The following is a 22,539-nucleotide window of genomic DNA, read 5'->3' as shown; positions in this document are numbered from 1 at the left end:
TTGACACTGGCGGTGGTACCGCCCGAACCCAGGAAACTCGGGATGAGATGTTTTTAGGTTCTAAGTTTGAATCAACTTGAGGCTTATAAATACCCCTCTCATCCCTGGTTAATATACACAAGCACACAGAATTTAAAAAGGGAAAAACGCTGTTGTAATCTCTTGTGAGAATCCTCCTCTTCAAATTTCTAAGTGTTAGAATAGTTTGAGAGAGGAGTGAGTGCTTGTAAGGGTTGTCTCCTAAACCCGGTAAAAGGAGAAGAGGGGTGTAAGATGGAGTTTGATCTTCGCCTATTAAAGGAAGATCGATAGTGGATGCCGGTGGCCTTGACGGAAGAGGAATCAGCAAAGTGGATGTAGGTCACGACGATCGAACCACTCTAAAATTTGGTTTGAATTTCTTTGAGTAATTTACTTTAATTGTAAACCTCCTTACTTACAATTTACATCCACTACTCTCTTACATACGCTTTCAAAGTTATTACCTTTACGAAACGGTTTTTCATCGAAAATAGATTTTATCGTACGAAGGTTTCTTATGTGCGAAACGGCTTTTGACATATGGCGCATTCTCGAAATCACACATGAAGGCACTAGCAAAGTTAAAGATTCAAAAATTAACTTTTTAATGCATGATTTTGAACTTTTTCGAATAAAGCACAGCGAAACCATTATTGACATGTACACTCATTTTACGGATGTCGTCAATGGTTTAAAAGCTCTTGTTAAAAGTTTTTCGAATCTTGAACTTGTGAATAAAGTTTTAAGCTCACTCTCTAAAACTTGGGATTCAAAAGTAATGGCTATTCAAGAATAAAAAAACTTGAACTATTTCCCTCTCCAAGAATTTATAGGGTCTTTGATGACCTATAAAATGACGTACAATGCATGTGAAGAACTCAAGAACAACCTTCCAAAGAACACAAAGGATTTGACACTTAGAACACATGAAGGCCACTCGAGCATAAGCTCAAGTGATGATGAACTTGAACTACTCATGAAATTTAAAAAGTTAATGAAACAAAAATTAAAGAACAAAAAGAACGTAACTACTTGCTATGAACGCAAGAAGAAGGAAGTAATGTTGGACGAATCAAGCTCATCCGAAGATGAGGAGAAAATCAACAAAGGTGAGGTGGCAAACTACGCCTTAACGGCTTTCGACGATGAGGTAATCAAAATATCTTTAATTTATTTCGAAATTATATGATGCTTTTCATGAGTTACTTTTAATTTAGTTTAGAATAATTATTTTTCTTGAAAATTGCATGTTTAATAATATAATGACAATGCAAAAAATAAGGATCATGCTTACCTTTCTAGTGATTTTAAAAATAATCATGAAAATTATATTTCTTATGATAAACAAACAAAATGATTTTGATTAAAAATGCCTTATAAAATCATGCTTGATGTTTTAAATGCACTAGAATGTTAGGTATAAATCTAATGCTTGTACACCTAACAAGATGAATCATATTGTTTCTCAATTTTGATTGAAGATGCTCTATGATTAATGAAATCATGTTTGATTTGAAGTAATGATTTGATATCATGCTTAATAAGTTTATGTTTCAAATTTATGTATGATGATTCTTGAGATTTATGGATTATCGATTTTTACCATAATTAAAGTTATTTTTTCGGTTTTAAAAATGATGCATGTTTTGATTTGGCATAAAAGAAAAGAACATACGTATGAAATCAATCAATAAGTTGAAACAAAAGGAGGAAAGCATTTTTTTTGAAAATTTTCTTTTTCTCTATCTTATCGATTTTCCATTGAGAGATCAATAAAATTATTTATGCCATTTTGAATCTCTTAAAAGAAATGTTGAGATTTTGATGATTTTGACAATTTGAATTTGAATGAGCTTTATCTTGATTTTTTTTTTAGATTTATAACTAAAGATTTCTTATGCATCAATCAAGATATTATATCATTTTTTCTCCTATAGTTCTTTTTGCCCATTGTTCAAGAGAAAATAAATGATCAAAATGTTGATTTATTGATGAATGTTTGGTACCAACAATCATGAAGAGATAAATGGTTAAAAATATTGATTTAATGTTTGGTATCATGAATGCTTTATTATCATGCATGGGAGTAATGATGAAGGTTTTGAACACAAATGTTTGTATCATGTTTGATGATTTTACATTTTGAAATTATGCATGATGAGTTGAAGTGATGTTGGTTTAAATGTATAAATCAACAATCTTTTTGTCAAATGAATCATGATTTTTGTTAATTCATGAATTATAACTTGAGTTTTCTTTTTTAATCAAGATCGTTTCTTATCATGCTTTCTATTTACAAAAAAGAAGAAACATGTCAAAAATGAGATATGATCTTTTGACATTCATTTTTGTTGTTTACCTTTGTCATGATTTGGAAATTGATATAAAAGGAAAAGAATTATAACATTGTATTATTCCCTTCTATTTGACAATGACAAAGGGGGAACAAAACTTGCTAGAAAGCAAAATTGATAAGCTTGCACTTCTCGAAAGAGAAGAATGAATGATGCTATCTTGTGAATTTTGCTAAGTTACACATTGCAAGAAAATGCAAAAATGATGCTATCTTGTGAATTTTGCTAAGTTACACATTGCAAGAAAATGCAAAAATGATGCTATCTTGTGCATTTCAAAAATTTGCTAGAAAAGCAAATATGCCAACTTGCATATCTTTAAATTTTTCTAGCTTGTATGTTGTAAACTTGCTATCTTACTATCTTGCATATCTACAACATGATAGCTTGCATGATGTAGCACTTGTTAAATTTTCTAGCTTACAAATTGCATGATGATAAAACTTGATATTATGTTTTTTATGCAATGATTTGAATTTGTATTTCCAAACACTAGAAAGTTATACTTCTTTTTATTGATGATAAAGGGAAAGAAGTATGATCATGTTATGCATGATGACGTGTTGCAAATATTCATGATAAAATTTACAATGATTTGAATTCAGCTTGAATTCAATGTTCTATCAATATGACATATTGATAGGGCGAGTTTGTTTAAACTCCGGGAGTTAAGGTTAACTTCATCATCAATTGGTTGTCATCATAAAAAAGGGAGAGATTGTTGAATCTCGTATTTTGATGATGAAACCAATTGATAAGTGTTTATGATTTGATCTGCGTTTTTAGTGATGCAGGATGCTTCGATCAGGATGAGACAATTAAAGTAGGAAGAATCATGTTGTGCCGGAGGAAAACATATCAGAAGATTGGACGTCTAGCCAGAGGATCGGATGATATATCGATAGAATGCTTCGGGCCATGGATTTGGGCATCGGGCCAAGAAGAGCAAAAATTCTGCCAAGTATATCGGAGTTGCGGAGGTCAATTGGCCGATTAGGCAATAGGTCGCAAGAGAGGACGATGCGCCGAAGAATCGGACGAAGCATCGATGGACCAATGACATGCCGGACAACATGATTCATGCTTAGTAATAATTGTCTAGATCGAAGTGTGTTTTACATGTACAGGATTAACTACGATAGCAAGGCATGAAGCAAAATAAAGTCCCGGAGTCAAGGACACGATTTCGTTGGGAGTTCGAGAGTTCGTCAGAAGTCCAGACGTTCGTCGAAAATTCTACAGGAACTAGCCGAGAAGTCTAGGAGCTTGCCGGAAGAAGCTCGTCGGAACTCACTAAGAAGATCGTCGTGAAGTTTAGGAGCTTGCCGGGAGTCCGTTGGAACATTGCTGAGAGATCATCGGAAGTTCACTAGAAGATCGTCGAAAGCTCGTAGAAGAAACTAGACTTACAGACTTGTTTAGCTTAGGAAATGTCTTAGAATTTGTAGTTAGCATGTAATTGGGATTGGATTTGGGCCAACCCAATTAGGGGCTAGTTAGGCCCATGTAAGGACTGTGTTGGGCCCAATGAAAGGCCCAAACAATGACCCAAGAGATGGCATCGTCGTGGCATAGTCTATGAGACTATGTCAGGCGGTGGTACAGCCCAGACACAGCATCCGAGAGGCTGCAGGCAGTGGTACCGCTAGTCTAGGCAGTGGTACCGCCCAGCACATCCTCCTAGGTGGTGGTACTACCAGACTGGGCGATGGTACCGCCCAGTGCAGTGTCAGTGTCAAACTGACACTAGCGGTGGTACCGCTTGGACCCAGGAAACCTGGGATGAGATGTTTTTAAGCTCCAAGTTTGAATCAACTTGAGGCCTATAAATACCCCTCTCATCCCTTGTTAATATACACAAGCACAGAGAATTTAAAAAGGGAAAAACGCTATTATAATCTCTTGTGAGAATCCTCCTCTTCAAAGTTCTAAGTGTTAGAATAGTTTGAGAGAGGAGTGAGTGCTTGTAAGGGTTGTCTCCTAAACCCGGTAAAAGGAGAAGAGGGGTGTAAGAAGGAGGTTGATCTTTGCCTATTAAAGGAAGACCGATAGTGGATGTCGGTAGCCTCGACGGAAGAGTAATCGGTGAAGTGGATGTAGGTCACGACGATAGAACCACTCTAAAATCTGGTTTGCATTTCTTTGAACAATTTACTTTAACTGTAAACCTCCTTACTTACTCTTTACATCTACTACTCTCTTACGTACGCTTTCAAAGTTATTACCTTTACGAAATGGTTTTTTGTCGGAAACGGATTTTATCGTATGAAAGTTTTTTGAACCAACGTAATCTTTCCGCTACACTAATTCACCCCCCCCCCTCTTAGTGCCGACTCTGTTCCTAACACCTACGATCACCATCGCTCTTGTGGGCAGTTCTGCTCGCAGGCTACCAGTAGCAGTCTGTCGCTCGCCGACTGCTTGCACGCAGATGGCGGCCAATGCTGCCATCTGCAAGGGTCCTCCTCTTTGTGGGAGAGGATGAAGGAGGTCAAGCATCCTCCTCTTTAGCGGTGATCCATATGGTAGGGGCTGCAAAGTCACTCCTAAAATTGCTAGTCAAATCTCCACACCTATTGGCTAAAGAGAAGGGGAGAGGAGAATATAAGGTGATAACCAAGAAATCTAGCCTGTGGCCCTTTAGTTCTCTCTTATTTATAGAGGCTCCTTATCAACTTAACCCTAATGGATCCTACCCTATTGGGTATTGGATCTCCGTCCAACTATCCAAGCCTTTTAGATTAGTAGATCTCTATCTAATAATCTCTCATTGGCTCTTATTGGATCTCATCCATAGGATCCAATAATTCAGGGGCTTATTGGATATCCAATAAGATATGAGCTCTAACGGATATCTCATATCCAAACTTGTACTCGTCAAAACACCTATCATATATGTATGACCCTTAGGCTCAATATCAAGTTGGGCGTGAGTCATACCTGTTAGAACTTCTTCTAGCTCTGTGAATTATTATCTCCATAATAATTCATTTGTCTCATCGACTATGAACGTACTAGGCTACTATGCCGTAATCCCCAAATGATATAGGGGAATCTAATCCTTTAGACCTATATATCCTTAGTTATCGTATACTTATAGTCCCTCATCCATCTAATTTTCAAGAGACCGTATACTAGGCATGGTGTTGTCAGGCCCATACGGTTTCACCTCGAGTTTCACTCTAATCGGATTCTCTCGGAGAACTATTTCTCTCAATCCGAATGACCTTAGCCAAGGATTTGTTTTAGCAAGAACATATAGGATATTCCTCTCATAATACCGAGAGTGGATGATCCTCTATCGATAGTTAATAGTCCTCGTAAGGTTGGCTGCCACTCCCAATGATCGACTGTATTAGATCTAGAACTTCTATACCTATAAGTTTGATATCAAAGAGTGGAGTACTCATATAGGACATCCTTGGTATCTCAAGTCTAAGGACCAGGTACACCATTAGGATAACGGAATCGTTGTTTGACAATGAAGTATTATCAACCATCTAGCATTCCATGAGCACTATAACCTATATGGACGGGTTGATTCGCTATAACACATCAGCGAATCAATCATGCAAGTGTGGGGACAACGAGGTATCATCAACCATCCAGTATTCCGTGAGTGTTATAACTATAGTACAAGTACTCACTATAGTCCTAGTGTCCCCATACGAGCAGCTATGAGACCAGCCACCTCCATTATATGGAAGGGTATACAACACACCAATTTGTCCAGTTATCTCGATGTCCATCTCAAATAACCTATAACCAGGATTATTTAGGATCTATATTTAAAGGTAAATCGATCTCATTATCGTGATCTCGTCATGATCCGATTTCTATTGCACAGATCCATGGACATCATAATATATTTATGCATCAAGCAATATAAAGTGAGAAATGTCATAATAATAATAAGCAAAAAGACTACGTGTCATGTCATATGTGATTGGCTTTATGACACGAACGAGAACTTTCGAGTGATTAATTTGCTTTAGTTTTTTTTTTTAAAGTGTTTTTAAGTTCATAGCAAGAGTGCATTAATTTTTCATTCTAAGTTATTTTTATTGCAAAATAAGTTTAACTTCTCTGTCTAAAATTTTCATTCTAAGAGATGGTATGAATCATCGAACCTAAACTCCATATGAATTAATGAAGATAACTTCAGCTTTTCCCTGTTACTGCTACCTGTTGGTGTTAATTAGGGCTACTTAGTCCATCTATGATCGTTAATTATGACAAGATAGTGAGAGGAAACTAAGAAGCTAACATGATTCAGGGCATGTTTCATGTAATATTATAGAAACCATTGTGACCTACTTTTCTAGTCTCTAGGGGTTTCTTATCACCACTCTTCATCTAACAATATGTTGAACATATTATATTTTAATTTCTTTTTGGCTCGAAAGATTAAGTTTGAGGTGCTACAAAACTACAATCACTAGCTAATTAAGTTCACCAGGATTTCTGCCAGGAACTAGACGATCCTTAGATAAATTTCAAGCTTGAGAAGGCACTACCTTGGAAGCCGATTTGAACTTAAAAAGCTTCTAAGCACTTTTGAGTGAATCAAGCAAAGCAATTTTTACGTGTAAATCAAATATTTATGCCCATAAGTCACAAGCATGCTCTGAAAACTGAATTAAAAGTGCTGTAGCTTGACAGTGCCCATGACAATTCTGGTAAGTTTGGTCTATGTCGGTTCAGGTGTCAGGAAACTCAAAAGAAATTAAAATTATTGCAGTAGTCAACAATAGCATTTATCATAAAAAATGATTAACTTCTTGTTTGGTACTAAAAGTTCCCATTAATATATTTTGAAATGTCCATAGTCCATAAACAGTGAGAACACCAAACATATTAACTGCTCATAAGTACTAAGTTGACTCTGGTGTTACAGAGTAATAAGAAACTCAAATTGTGGCAAATTGACATATCATTGCCTAGACAATGCCTACTCGACAAATAGATTAGGAATCCATTATGGAACGAACAACTCATAACATAATTGCTTTGATAAAAAAACCAAGGCAATAAGATTCTTTCGAACTTTGGGAACGAAATTATCATCAGGAGATTGTGTGTCAAACATAAAAGATCACAAAATTAGCAGCTTCATCATAGTTTGAACCCATATAAAGTGATTGCAAGTTATCAGTACATAAATACTTGTCATATAGCCATCGAGATATATTTAGAGCATCACCAGAAGCTTTCACTGGAAACAAATTTCTACTGCTTTGCCACTTGTTGGTAAGGCCTATCCAGTCCCTCCTCCAGTCTTCTAATGGGAAACTCTCCCCCTTCACCAAGCTGTCTATCATGTACTTGAAATATATAGATGCTCTTGGCCCATAGTAGTCCAGTAGAAGACCACTCTAGTACTTGTTTCCTGCACAAATGAGATTGTCGCAAGAGTATTACATTAAAACAGATTGATGACACCAAAGTAAAGGGTATAAAGAAAATTGTTTCTGCATTTGTATGTACCATAATCACGAAGCAAACTAGCTTCAGTCTCAGTGTTATCAAACCACATGGTTACTTGAGTCCTTGCATTCCATTCAAACTGCACCATAGAAGCATGACAATGGCAGAATCCTACTTAAATAGGCATACAAGTATTCAAATTTGAGGAGGGCAAACAGGTGACAACAAGAATCTTACCTGTTGCTCCTGTTCTGGGTCTCTTGCAAGGCGTTTGGCACTTTCCAACCAGGGTCCAAGCAGAAATCCATCATGACATGACAAAAGCATGTCCAGCTCTTTCATAAGGTCAAGAAAGTGCTGGCTATATATGGTCACTTGTTTTAAATTACTGAGTTGGTACCCTTCTATAATCTTCAAGAATACTTTGTTTGCATACTTTGCTAATGCCTGACGGGTGAGATCCACGAGATCATATCTGGAATAATAGGAAACTAAAATTCATATAAGATCCATTATCAAAATATAGTTGCATGTTAAAAGCTCCTAATATTGACATGATTTACAAAAATTTATTATTGATGGGAATAAATATTTGAACTGTATAATATTGTTTGTAGCTGACTTTATGATAATATTGAACTGTATAATATTTTTATGTGGAAGAAAGGGAGAAAAAATGGATAAGGATGCAGATAATTTACAATATTTATCATTTTATATAATTATCCGTTAAGTTTATCACATGAGAACAACAAGAATTGATAGAAAGAGTCATACCCATTGAAGCAGCAAAAATTTACATGTATCATAACAAACACAAGCCAATTCTAGTCATGGAGCTGTAGTCTAGACTGCTTTATATGGGTTATAACTTGATAAGCTTTCATTGTCATAAAATAATGTACAACTGGATAAAGAACTTGCAATCATGGACATTGAGAGCAATATGAAGTATGAACTATGAACAATGTAAATTTACATGAGAAAGGAAGTATCTTTAACCATAAAAGAAAATTGGTTATTGGACAATGATTTAGTAAGTGGTTGGGACGATCTAAGCCTCAATGTTGCATATCATGCTAGTTTCACACCTGCTAAGGACCAAAGACCAAATTCACATGCAAAACCTCATTTTCTAGCAACATGTACAAGATCTTGTTTTAGAAACAAAGACATCTTAGTCACCTAGTAATTGGAAAAATAGAACAAATAAGAGATAAAAAGACAAAAAGAGGGGGAATAAGAAGGAAAGGAAAATATACTGACTTCATCCAAAAGTATCACTGAGCAATTGACTCATCATAATTTTGCAGTTACAGAACCACAACCGTCTACCAATGTACATTGCTTAAACCTGTCAAATCAGAACTCTACTTGGATTTTGCCACTACCATCAGTCAAATTTCAGCTGCTTTTGAAACTAATATTAAGATGCAAATATGCTGATTTAGATGGAAGAGATGACTACCAGCAATATGCAAGTCTAACATATAAGCAAATAACTAACACAGTGTGTTTGAATTCCTTGCTCTAGTCATGGCAAGCTTTATGCAAGTCTAGCATATAAATACCAGTAATATGTCAGAGATGTGGATGGAAGAGAGATACCAGCATTATGCAAGTCTAACATATAAGCAGATAACTATCAGAGTGTGTTTCAATTCCTTGCTCTAGTCATGGCAAGCTTTACGCTAAAACAAATGAATCGCAAATCACCTGAAAGTCTGGCTATCTGATACATCATACCCATTTTCTAGGAAAAGAACTAATGCGCGTGTGACATCAGCAGTTGAATACCATAAATGTGGTTGATCATAAGAATTAGCTGTTTCCTTCAGTGGCTCTCTTTCTGATAATTGTCGACTAAAATGCACAAGCTTTCTCTCTTCAAATATCTCTGGTATCAATATGACAGATGGATCAACATCTGGAAATGCAACAATTACATCTCGATTTTTGTCCTGTTGTTGAGCGGTTGAGACATATAGATACATCAAAAAGCATTAGAACTAATAACTGGTAAGTAAATGCACGAAAGCACCAAAAGTGATGCACTTAATTATTGATAATAATCTCAAAGAGGTAAAACTGTAATTTCATGTGGTAATTTAAACCAATTCAAGCAATGGTTTACCCATTAGAATCTGGAAGAAAGCTTAGCTTGAACCACTTCAATTTGGACTATGGTCTAGTTGCGCAATCCAATCACAAGCAAACTTTAAGTTTCTAATGCCCTTGATCATGAAATTCTCTCTCTTTGGTCTTTTAGCTCTCAGCACCTCTTTCTTTGCCTCTGCTTATAAAAGCGGCCAAAGATTTCTAATGCTCTGCTGGGACATTAACCATCATGACCGATAGTAAAGATAAAGGCCGTAACAAAGAAGATAAGGAAGAAAAGTAAAATGATAATAAAGAGAATAAGAAAACAGATGAAAAGATATAGAAGCAAATGACGTGTTTCACTTAGACTGATACGAAACAGGCAGTATGTACTGGTTCAGATATCAACTGGTATGTGGTATGCAGACCGCCCCTGTTTAGGGCAATTCAGTTCATCCATATATAAGGAAACTACCCTAATTGTTTCTCACGCACAGCGCAACCTTTGCTTCTCAATGTGACCTCCACTTCTCAGGCACACCATGGCCTCACTGCACACCACCACCAAACACCACCTTTGGCCTAATTGCTTCTCATAGGAATGCCCATTTTCCTCTTCCTCTTCCTCCTCTTCACCATCTCCTCTTCTTCTTTCCTCCTACCTCCTTCCTCCTCCCTCCTCTTCCTCTACCACCCCTTCTTCTTCTCCTTTTTCTTCTTCTCCAGAACACCGATACACACAGTACACCAGTACTGATTGATATGTACTAGTCTGAGCAGATTACCAAAATGGGTCCAGTACCCAAAACGGTGATCCTTGAGTAGAAGTAATTCAAAGATTATCAAATGAGACAACTACGATTAGGAAAATAGGATTTTATGTTTCTTTTATTTTGTTCTTCAATAAGAAAATTCTAGAGTCTTAGGTTTTGTACAAATCAAGAAATAATTTCGTAAATGAAAGCTACCATTGGCTCAAAAACTGAATAACCTTCGCATAATTATATAAAACATCCAAAAGCTGGTTTTTTTTTTTCATGCCTTTGATATTTGCTTTCCAAATGAAAATAGTTTTTGTTATAATTTGCTCATCAACCTTTATCTAGAAAGTAATTAATCTAAAGCCAAGTTTGTAAGTACTATCATTGATGTATTATCAACATCAATGGTAAAATCTCTTTGATTCCTCGGACTTAAGTTGAAGCACTCTTTCTGCTGTTGTCAGAGAGGAAGAGTGTAGATCTCCGTTTTTACTAAAATCCAAGTGTTTCTCTGAATACCAAACCCAATAAGGATAGAAAACATTGAAGTTACCAGTAGTGATGCTGCAACTAAAGTAGCTTAAAACATCATGATCTTTTGAACTAAAAAGTCAATATAGGGCAATATCTAATTGTGCTATTATTGAACCAATTGACAAAGTAATGATTAATTCAAGTGATCAAATATTAAAAGATTTTTCTTACTGGTACCTTTATGGTTCTTGATCACTTCAATGTGATCACCACCGATGGTGGCAAGCATTCACAATATCTTCGTCTTTTGACTTATTTGGTGTTATTGTGTCAACTGTCAAGTTTCTTATTATCAAAAGAAGACAATTGGATTTGCTTTTCCTGATCCTAATTTTAAAGAAAGTAAAAGAAATATGGAGTCCTTATGGACATTTACTTTCTTGGTTGCATGCATACAAATGATCTTTGGCATTCATAGACTATGACTTCTATTGGCAATTGACAAAATTATGGAAGAAGAATTATTTGTATTTGAACTCTCTTTTTGCAATCCTAGATTGTAACCTCCTGTGAACAATTATATCCCTCCCAAAGCCGTCAACTTTGGTCACGAAGACTTAACTAAACCCTATGTTTGGTATATCCAAGTAGAGCAATGACAAAAAATGACCTCAAGTTTGCTTGATTCAAAAGTGGTACATAATTTTATCAAAAACCATAATTTACAAAAAAAGGAATCATCTTTTGTAGTGAACACTCAGAATGGTTAGTTTTCTAAAGCTACAATGCACCACATTTCAAGCAAGAAGATTCGACTCTGAAAACCTTTAGATGAATATGATGTTTATATGTGGATAATGAGGATCTACTATGAGTCATAAATTAGCCTACAATAGAGAAAACAAAGATTAAACTCACATAGGCACCATCTGTGCAATTATATAGAGTATGATATAGTATCTGCCAGGCATCTTGTAGTGCTGGAACAGACCTTCCATATCTCCTTGTTGCATATAAGTCAACCCAGATCTGAAAAGAAAATGATAAAAGAAAAGCCAAAACATTTCTTGATGGGTCTGATCTAAATTTTTAAATAATCAGTCAGTAAATCAAGCTTTCATATGTTTATCACTTAACAATGTATATAATGAATTCTACATCATTAAAATTCCACCAAAGTTACTTCTCAACTAAAATTGTTCATTGACAAAGAACAAAAGAGAATGTTAGTTGTAGGAAATTTAAGCAACAATCAAACTAGATGATCTAATTATTTCTACCAAATAAATCTGCTAAAAGTGAAATATGGATCTTTTTTCACATTGTGATTCTTCCTCATTGAGCTTCTAGTTCCATTATTCTTTTTCCACAAGTAAAAATAGGCATGCTTTTAACTATTATCAGATTCTGAAATCCAATTACTAAGCTGTCCTGAATTGATGGAACAAACTATTTTGCTGAGTTTGCATGATGACTAAGAAACTATATCTTGCTACATAATTGGAAGAATGGCAATAAGCGGATTATATATCCTAGAACAGAAAGAAAATGCTACATTTTGTTCTACCAAAAAATGACCACCTAAGCTCCTCAATATTAAAAATGATGCATAAAAACCCAGAAATAGGTCAAGTACCTTGCCAGCTGGACATATTTAAATGTATCCGACCTAACAAAGGTTAAATGAAGGATCAAAAAGAAAGTAGGCAAAGTGAAGAAGTGAAAACCCATAAACAGATACGCAAATCACATTTGTACAATCAAAACACATGCACAAAGAAAAGAAACATGCTCCATCTGAGATCACATTTGGCCAAAATTTTGTTCACAAGGCAAGGTTTAATCTACAGCTAATGCAATTTGACCTACAATAAATAAATCAAAATTAAATTCCTATTTGCCCAATACAACAAAAATGCATTTAACTTGATATTGTCCTTCACAAAGTTCCAAATTTTAATTAAATTTCTTTTCTAGTGATACTATTCTAGTTTATAGATTACTAGACTTAATCTGCCATTGAAGCAGGAACTACTTAACTGCTGAACCGAAAAAAGAATCTTAAATTATATATGTACCTGTTTGGGAAAACTATTTGAACTTATTCTATGTAACTAACCTATAGGATATCTTCAATTTATACATTACACCATATAGGAGGCGAGAAAGGAAAATTATAGCTTAAAACATGTGGGTGGTATTCAATAAGGTAAAGAGATGGGTACACAAAAGTAAATATTACCTTGACATCTACTGGTTTATGATGAAATGCCATTTCAGACATCAGATCATAAACAACAGGATTTTGCTCAATGCCTTCCATAGACATTCCAATGCCAACCTTTAGACCAGCGAAATATTAGACAAACATAAAACATACCAATGATATTCCTCAAGGATATATATGGATTAAGAGATGATATTAATATATAGCTCCTTCTAAATTCCATAACTTATAATAGAAATCACAACAAATTTTGCTACAACTTTTACTTGTTGAAAGAGACAGGGAACATTTTTTTAGCTAAAACAAACTTTACTTTATCCAAGTAGTCAAAGTCATATCCTTTGATGCTCACAAAAAGGCTTCAGCACCGAAAAATATATTTTTTGAATAATAAAGATATGTTTGAGAAAAAGATTGACACTACCAGTTTATAAGAGTTCCTTTAACAGATAGCACAGATTTTGTTCGTGCTTCACCAATCATTTTCATAGTGAAAACATGAGATGTGATTCACTATAGATTTTACAAAATTAAAATTGTGAACACTGTCATAAAATGGTGTTTATATATTCAAACATTTCCCAGTAATTTTCTAGAGATGCAAGAAATAATATAATAAACTATATAAATAAATTATGGCTACCACACCTAGATTAAGGAATAATTTTAACTCACTAGTGAACTAAAATAACAAATTCCAACAATCCTATATCACTGGTCAGAAGCACAACACTAACCACTGTAATGGCATGTTTTAAGCTGTTGAACCTTGATAACATTTGGCATAATCAGCAAATTCACAATGTGGAACTAGCCCAAATAATGGTTAGAAAGAAAAAAAAATGTAGGTAACGGTCGAAATTAACCGTTACCGTGCTATGTCGAGCGGTAACTGTGCTGGGCGATAATGATCGAAATTTCAATTGTTACTATTCGATATGCCCCTGTATCATCCGATACGGGTCGATATTGAGTGTTCCGCTCGATAGCGAGCAGTCCATGTACCGGTATGCTGTCAGACCGGTACGTATCGCTCGTACCAGACAGTATTATTTGAAATTAAAAACCCTGGGACTAGGTACCATGTATCACAAAATAAGCTGCACATAATAAATTATATTTTAAGTACCACAAAAGGGCAACTAACCATGGTTGAATTTTCACTTGTACGAGCTTCAATAGGTCCAAGTGCAATTGCATCGAGAATACCATACATCTCAATATTTCCAGCAAAATTGTGTAGCATGCACCTGCAGAAAATTAATATAAGTTGCTGCTGATCAAGATTATGGAAAAAAGGAATCTTTACATATTGCTACAAGAAAATTAACGAAAACCAACATTTTGAGAAACAGAGAACTTTCCAGATGTATGGAACACCATAAAACTGTTTTGATTTAACCCATATTGGTTTTACTTCAGCGAATAGATCAAGAACTACCATCCGCCCAATTGGAACTGAATGCAAGAGAGCCTAACAATAAAAGAAAAGTTAAATTGCAGGTTCTGAACCAAATTGTGGCAACAATTTGTAAGTTTAACATCTTATGATGGTATAAGCCTAACAATGATAACAACTTAGAAGTAACTAGTTCTGATGATAGCATAAGTTTAACATCACTTCTACTGTCAAAACATGGTGTAGATAACTATAAAAAATTGTGCCAATATCGAGAAAAAAAAGTTTTGATGCACCAGAAACAATAGCGTTGATGTAGTTCAAGAAAACTCTATATAGTCAAGTGACAGGAAATGATCGACAAATTCAATCCCAAATAGTTATTCAATATTACATTGTGTGATGCAGTTTTGCAGTTGATAGGACCATATGCTTTCTTTTTTTGTTTGCCTTCAATTAAATCAATCCAGAGATACTTGATAAGCATTCTTCAATGCCGATCTCTCACTTCTTGAGAACATCTTATTTACAATCTCATCCTAGTTATAAACCTATAAATCAGTTCAAAAGATGGCCTACTAAAATTTATACAAATGATCATCATAAAACAAATTCTCAAATCATATGCCATTTTATTCGTTGTCATAGTATATTAAATAAGCACACATGATATTTCTAAATTGATCCCATGATTTTGCCACCCTCCATATACAAGAACATTTGCAACATAATTGCAAATCAAGGAAAACTTTATTATAAGGATTAACATAGGTATCAAACGTATTTGGTATAAAATGGACATGAACACAGAATTTCAAGTAAATAATAAGATAATGACGAAGATAAGTATTAATAAAATCTAAACTAGCAGGTCAACAAAAACACTACCTTCATCTGAGGTGGTTTCCAGAATGGGTCATATGAAAATAACCAACCCTGTAGAAGTTTAGAACCCAAAAAGATTATTTGATGTTACTTTGAAACCAAGAGCATCACGCTTGACCATGAAAGAAGCCTAAAATCTATTAATTCATGGAAAAAAAAATTAAAGGAACTGGCATATTGTACATGTTGGCTAATGCAAAGTAGCATGTATCACCCCAATAAGGTGCCCACACATGATAATGAGGGTATCATGCCTCATAAAATGTTGATATATGTTTATTATAAAACCACAAGAAACTCAAATAATCACTAGGCATCATCTAACTGAAATAGGAAAAGCTTCCTACTCCAGGATTGTTTAATGCTTAATATTCATTAGCAACCAATATGGTACAATAGCATGCATCTTCAGCAATAACCTTGAAATTATTTCTAATGACAAAATATCTATTACATGATACATAAGTTCTTAGTGTTCAAATTGGATCAATAGAAACAGGGATAAAAATTAACAAACTATCTATTTGTTCTGAAACCCAGCTTTAGCTAACATGTATTAAATCTAAAACCAAGTTTCCAAGTTTGCCAAACTAATCAATTGTTAAATTGTAAAAATTGACCACCAATATCTACACTTAAAAAGAACCCTCTTCAAGATATCAACTCCTCATTCATGTGTTGGAGTAATTAAAGGATGAATAATATCAACCTATGGTGCCTATGAAATAACTAATTTATGATACCTGCATGAGCCATATTGCATCATCATCACCACTTTGCATTCCTTTATATATTGCAGAACCCAAGGAAGATATATACTTTGGATCATCTACAGGTGGAGTGTTCTCATCAAATGTATCACTGTAGAGACCAAAAAGAAACAGAAGGTAATTAAGATCAGAACTTCTTTTGAAGTAAAAAAAAAAAGTATATTGATATCTTTGAAACTAATACATTTTTGCACAATTTATAAATTATCTATCAACAATAAGAGCACATAACTAGGTGTGCATACTTTTTTATTTTTTAATAAATTAGAAGAATTAACAACTTTAATTAGTCTCTCCTAGCAACAATAAGAAAAAGGAGAACACAAATAGAACTTGGCATTCTTGATTGATTATCTTTCTGGGTGGTGTCATGTTTCACAAAATAGTTCAACTCTACTATTAGTCTATCACTCTATTGGATTTTTAGATTTCTTGCTAAGGTATTAAAGCTGTCATATTTTGTTCAATGAACCAAAAGAGCTTTCGGTATATCTTTTGCAATTAGGGAAAGAACAAATCTAAAAAACAGAACAATACTATGTCTGACCTTTTTTTTCCCTCTTTTCTGCAACATAATCTGCAAATTGTAGAATTGCAATGCTCTTTGCACACATCTCAAACATCTTCACCAAAGTGCAAAGGTAGACATTATTCAAACCAGGGTTCACCATCCTGGTCCAAACCAGTGTACCAACTGACCGGCAATACGATATGTACTGCCCTATACTAGTGTACCATGTGTCGATACGGCGGGGCATACCAACAACATAGGAAAATGATAAAAAATAGCTTCAAAAATTTCTGAAAAATAAAAAAAATTATATTATGGGTTTTAAGTTGGAAAACACTATTTAACGCAAGGATTTAAATTTCGTACCATACCGGAGTTTCGAGATTCGCTTAGTACGATACAATACTGTATACCGAGAGATAGATTTCGATATACCGCTCAAAAAAAAAAAGGGATGAGTGCCTTGTCGCCCTTTTTGGCGCGTGGAGAGAAGACACCTCGATTTCTTCTCCCCATGCGGGTAGAAAACCGAGGCAATGTAACCTCGTTTTATATATGTGTATATATATGTATACATGTATATGTATATGTATATGTATATATATATACGTATATGTAAAAGGTATGCAATTTCGAATAACACCGCCTGGTACGGGCGATACGTACCGATCCGTCAGTTTTCCGATACACGGACCACCCGTTATCGGACGGAACGAAATATATATATATATATTAATATATATAAATATTTATATATAAATTAATATATAAATATTTTATAAAGGGCGACGTCGCTCTGCCTTTTTTGGCGACGTCACTGAGGCGACGCGATGTCAAATTTTAAGGCAACGTCGCCGAGGCGACATCGCCTTTATATATATATATATATATATATATATATATATATATATAAACGAGGCGACATGACGTCACCTTTTATAAAAATATTTTATATACAAATATATATTTATATATATATATGTATATATATATATGTATATATATATATGTATATGTATATATATATATGTATATATATATATGTATATATATATATATATATAAACGAGGCGACATCGCCGAATTATATATATATATATATATATATATATATACCGAGCGGTATACCGAACGATATATCGCTCGGTATTCAGTTTCGTACCGTACCGAGCTAATGTCGAAACTCCGGTACGGTACGAAATTACATACCTTGTATATGTATATATATATATGTATGTATATGTATATATATATATATATAAGTTAAAAAAAAAGGGGTGACTGCCTCGTTACCCTTTTTGGCATGTAGGGAGAAGAAACCTCGATTTCTTCTCCCCACTCGGTTTATATATATATATACATATATATATATATAAAAGAAAATCGTTTTCTGTGACGTTGCCTCTTTTCTGCCCGTGCGAAAAAGGTGGGGAGAAGAAACCATTTCCTTCTGCCTCGTCGCCTCATTTCTTCTGCTTGCGTGGGGAGAAGAAACGCCGCCTCGACGCTCGGTTCCTTCACCACGTGACGCCGAGGATTCTTCTCCCCGCGCGGATGAGAAGTCGCCGACGATGCCAAGGCCTCATCACCTCAAACGAGGAGGGAGAGCGACGCCGATCTCCAGGTTCACCTCTTCTTTCTTCTCCCTCGGTTAAATCCACCCGGTAGCGAGCGGTGACGATTAATTTAGGGTGGTAACAGGGCAGAAACAACCCCAATCGATGGTACCGCTCGGTAGCGGGCAGTTCGTGTATCGGTCTATTGGCGGATCAGTACGTATCGCTTGATACGGGCGGTATTATTCAAAATTAAAATCCTTGATTCAACATCTCAATCACAACATTAAAGTTATTAATTACTCCCTAATTAACACTATTTTATCATCATAAAGACCTTAAACAATATATTAGACATTGAGAACAGGCTTAATCAAGGATTTTAATTTTGAATAATATATATATAAATATATACCGAGCGATACACCGATACGTACCGTATGATATACTCGTATCATACCGTACTGAGCTGAGCTTGATACTCCGGTACGGTACGAAATTACGAACCTTGGGCTTAATTATCTCATAAATCATAAAAATTGAGGAAAAAATATATAACTTTGATTAGAGAGTTCTTTCTCTAACTTACATATTAATCCTCCTAAATTAGCCTTCCAAACTTAATCCAGACTATAAATCACAGCTTTATAAAGTTTTAAGAGAGTGCAAATGTGAGAATGAGAGAAAAAAGTGAGTGAGAAAGAGATTGAGTAAGTAGGAGAGCTTTAGATAATGAAAAGGGGTGGAAGAGGGGAAAGAATGGGTTTAAAAATCCTTTCAAATGGATTTGACTATTGGAACTAGTTAGATCTGAGTCGTCCATTGGTAACAATCGAAATCCAATTGTTCTCAGTCAATACCGACTAGTACAGGTCAGTAACGGACTATTACCGATTAGAACAGGTCGGTAACAGTTGAAATGTACCAACCGGTACAGGTCAGTAATAGTCTGATTTTGACCGTTCCGATTGAAACAAACCCCAATTGGGTGATACGGGATTATTTAGCATATACCACCTGGTACAGGATGATCTACATATCAGTCCCCTATCGGACCAGTACATACCGCCCATACCGAACGGTACAGTGGCACGACAAACCCTAATGCAAACTCCTAGTATATTAGGACCAAGCATTAAAATATTAATTAACTTGATATAGATTATGTATCCTTCTAATACCTAGAAACACAATGTTTGATAAATATCATTACTCTTCGTACTACTTTTAGATAAATGTGTATAATCATATGTAGTTGCCAACATGTGTCTTCTGAGGCTTGTAAGATGAATGTGTGCCATTATAACATAGCCAAAATGTTGCTTTTTTAAGAATTTTAACATCAATCAAAGTACCATTGGACCTAAATATGATTCCTTAAGTATACAAAACATTATGAGAATCCTTTAGAATATAACCTGCAAGGACAAACAAAGCTTTGCAAAAGGGATTTCCTTCTCATCCATTCTCTGACCATTATGACGTCTAGGTAAATTTAGCAACAAAAATCATCTTAAATAACTCTTGTAGATGAGTCACTTTTTTAAAACGAATCATGTTCAAGTAACATAGGCCTAATATAAAGCTTTACTTGTTCTGCCTTGATCTTTCAAAGATAACTCTCCCTCACTAGGAGTAGGGCAAAAACCTAGTGCACTCCCCATTGCTCATCAATATATGTACTTTAATACGATAACTCAAAATCTCATGATATTCCAGTAAGATGAAAAAACTTATTTTCTATGGTGATTGAATCCATAATAGTTCCCTAGTAGCTTTCTCCGTAGCAAAGTGTTAAGACTTAAAATCCATTCCAAGACCTTCTTGCTCCATACTCTTGCAAGCAAGGGACCTTACAACCAAGCCCTAAGCTCCAAGTGTAATATTCTTTCCATTACAAAAAACAGGGTTTGTTGCAAGGTTTACAGTTTCGAATAATACTGCCCAGTACGGACGGTATGTACCGGTCCGACAACATATCGGTACGCGGACCGCCTGCTACCGGGCGGAACGCTTAACATCGCCCCATATCAGACGATACAAGTTTATTTCAGGCAGTAACGGTCGAAATTTCAGCCGTTACCGCCCGGCACAGCTCAGTAATGATCGATTTCGACCGTTATTGCTTGGTAACGATTGAAATCAACCGTTATCGCTCGGGATCGATAACGGTTGAAATCGACTGTTACCACTTGGTAAGAGTGCTCCAACGGTCCCTTTCTCATAGGTTTTTAACTCATCTTCTCCCCTATTTCACTCCATTTCACTCTCATACTCTCTTAAACTATCTCAAACTCTTTTTTTCTCATATTTACATTCTCCTAAACTCTACAAAATAACGATTTGTGAATTGAATCAAGGCTAATTTGAGAAGATTAAGAGGAAGAACTTTCTAATCAAGAGGTATGTATTCTCTTTCTTTAATTAGCGAGTAATTAAGATCTTTAATATTATGATTAGTGTGTTTAATATTGATTAATTCGAAATTAGACACTTACTAAGTCAAATATTTATATTTCATGCATATTAAATATTGAAAGATATTTATGATAGTAAAATAAGTTTAATTAGGTTTTATTAAAGTTATTGAATGTTGCGATTAGTCATTATAATGATGATTTAATCGAAATTTGATCGATTTTACGTCAATTCAATGTCTTTAATACCTATTAGGGTGTTTGACATATTTATAGTATTGAAAGAGAAGTAATTAGTGGGTAATCAACTATGTTAATCATATGATTAGTGTATCTAATGATGATTTTATCGTAATTTGAACTATATTGAATCAAAATTACATATTTAATGCTTCTTTTATGTGTTTGACATATTTATGATGGTAAAATAGGTTTAATTAGGTTTTATTAAAGTTATTTAAAGCTATGATTAGTCATTTTAATAATGATTTAATCAAAATTTGACGATTTTGGGTCAATTTAATATCTTTAATACCTATTAGGGTGTTTGACATGTTTATAGTGTTGAAAGAGAAGTAATTAGTTAGTAATTAACTATATTAATGAGGTGATTAATGTATTTAATGATGATTTTATCGTAATTTGACCCATATTGGATCAAAATTATGTATTTAATACTTTTTTTTATGTATTTCACATATTTATGATGGTAAAATAGGATTAGTTAGGTTTTATTAAAATTATTTAATGCTGCAATTAATCATTTTAATGATGATTTAATCGAAATTTGATCGATTTTAGCTTAATTCATTGTTTTTAATACCTATTAAGGTGTTTAACATATTTATAGTGTTGAAAGAGAAGTAATGAGTGGATCATTAATCATGTTAATTATGTGATTAGTGTATCTAATGATGATTTTATCATAATTTGACCTATATTGGATTAAAATTATGTATTTAATGCTTTTTTTTATGTATTTTACATATTTATGATGGCAAAATAAGATTAGTTATGATTTAATAAAATTATTTAATACTGTGTTTAATGGTTTTTGATCGATATTAGGTCAATTCAACATGTTTATACTTTATAGCATATTTGATTTAAATTTGATAGGATCATGGCATCAAAGGAACAACCACATGATGATGTATGGGTTCATGCCCGAAAGATAGATGGGAACCGTCATCATTGGTAGTGTATTTGTTGTGACTACATTGACAAGGGTGAAGCAATAACTCGGGTAAAGATGCATTTGGCCGACGGGTATCCTGATGTTGCAAAATGCAAGAAGGTTCCGACGAAGATCCGTAAATTATTTCAAAACAAGCTACAACAAGAAAAGGAAGATACATTAAAAATAAAAGCAAGAGTTGAGGAAGAATATTATAGGGCTACGCAGAAACCAGTTTATAATCAGTATGAGGGTTGCGACGATGAAGTCGACCTGGATCTCATAGTTGGGATTCGTGCATTATTAGAGCATCAGTATATGGTCGATGAAGCAATGAGACATCGACGACCTGACTCATAATTGGAGCATGACAGTGGTAGTAGAATTCAAAGGTCGGCCAGCATGAGGCAGCCAACTGCTCCTCCTCAATTAGGCTGAACTAGTAGCATGAGGTATGGTG

The 22,539-nt window shown here is 34.6% G+C and overlaps 1 protein-coding gene across 8 annotated transcripts in view; it reads right to left on the bottom strand.

The window, feature by feature from the left end:
• Positions 1 to 7,218: 7,218 nt before the first annotated feature.
• The window catches only part of LOC108951947 (alpha-N-acetylglucosaminidase-like), a 68,714-nt gene continuing 53,393 nt past the window's right edge, over positions 7,219 to 22,539 (bottom strand). For 6 of the 8 annotated variants that reach the window (XM_065137225.1, XM_065137229.1, XM_065137230.1 and 3 more), the window contains 10 exons: positions 16,392 to 16,509; positions 15,652 to 15,699; positions 14,730 to 14,838; positions 14,512 to 14,615; positions 13,380 to 13,478; positions 12,056 to 12,166; positions 9,519 to 9,763; positions 8,040 to 8,277; positions 7,863 to 7,941; positions 7,219 to 7,764 (listed from right to left, as the gene is read on the bottom strand). In XM_065137225.1, the coding sequence (XP_064993297.1) occupies positions 7,751 to 7,764; positions 7,863 to 7,941; positions 8,040 to 8,277; positions 9,519 to 9,763; positions 12,056 to 12,166; positions 13,380 to 13,478; positions 14,512 to 14,615; positions 14,730 to 14,838; positions 15,652 to 15,699; positions 16,392 to 16,509 (1,165 nt within the window). In that variant the 3' untranslated portion in view covers positions 7,219 to 7,750. Of the gene's footprint in view, positions 7,765 to 7,862; positions 7,942 to 8,039; positions 8,278 to 9,518; positions 9,764 to 12,055; positions 12,167 to 13,379; positions 13,479 to 14,511; positions 14,616 to 14,729; positions 14,839 to 15,651; positions 15,700 to 16,391; positions 16,510 to 16,965; positions 17,137 to 22,539 lie in introns of those variants that run through there. The other 2 variants (XM_065137232.1, XM_065137231.1) reach the window with 2 other exon arrangements.

The sequence above is a fragment of the Musa acuminata genome, chromosome BXJ3-1 (assembly GCF_036884655.1).
Source record: "Musa acuminata AAA Group cultivar baxijiao chromosome BXJ3-1, Cavendish_Baxijiao_AAA, whole genome shotgun sequence".
NCBI lineage: Eukaryota > Viridiplantae > Streptophyta > Magnoliopsida > Zingiberales > Musaceae > Musa > Musa acuminata.
The sequence above is the reverse complement of the archived record's forward strand: the minus strand, read 5'-3'. Positions and strand labels throughout refer to the sequence as shown.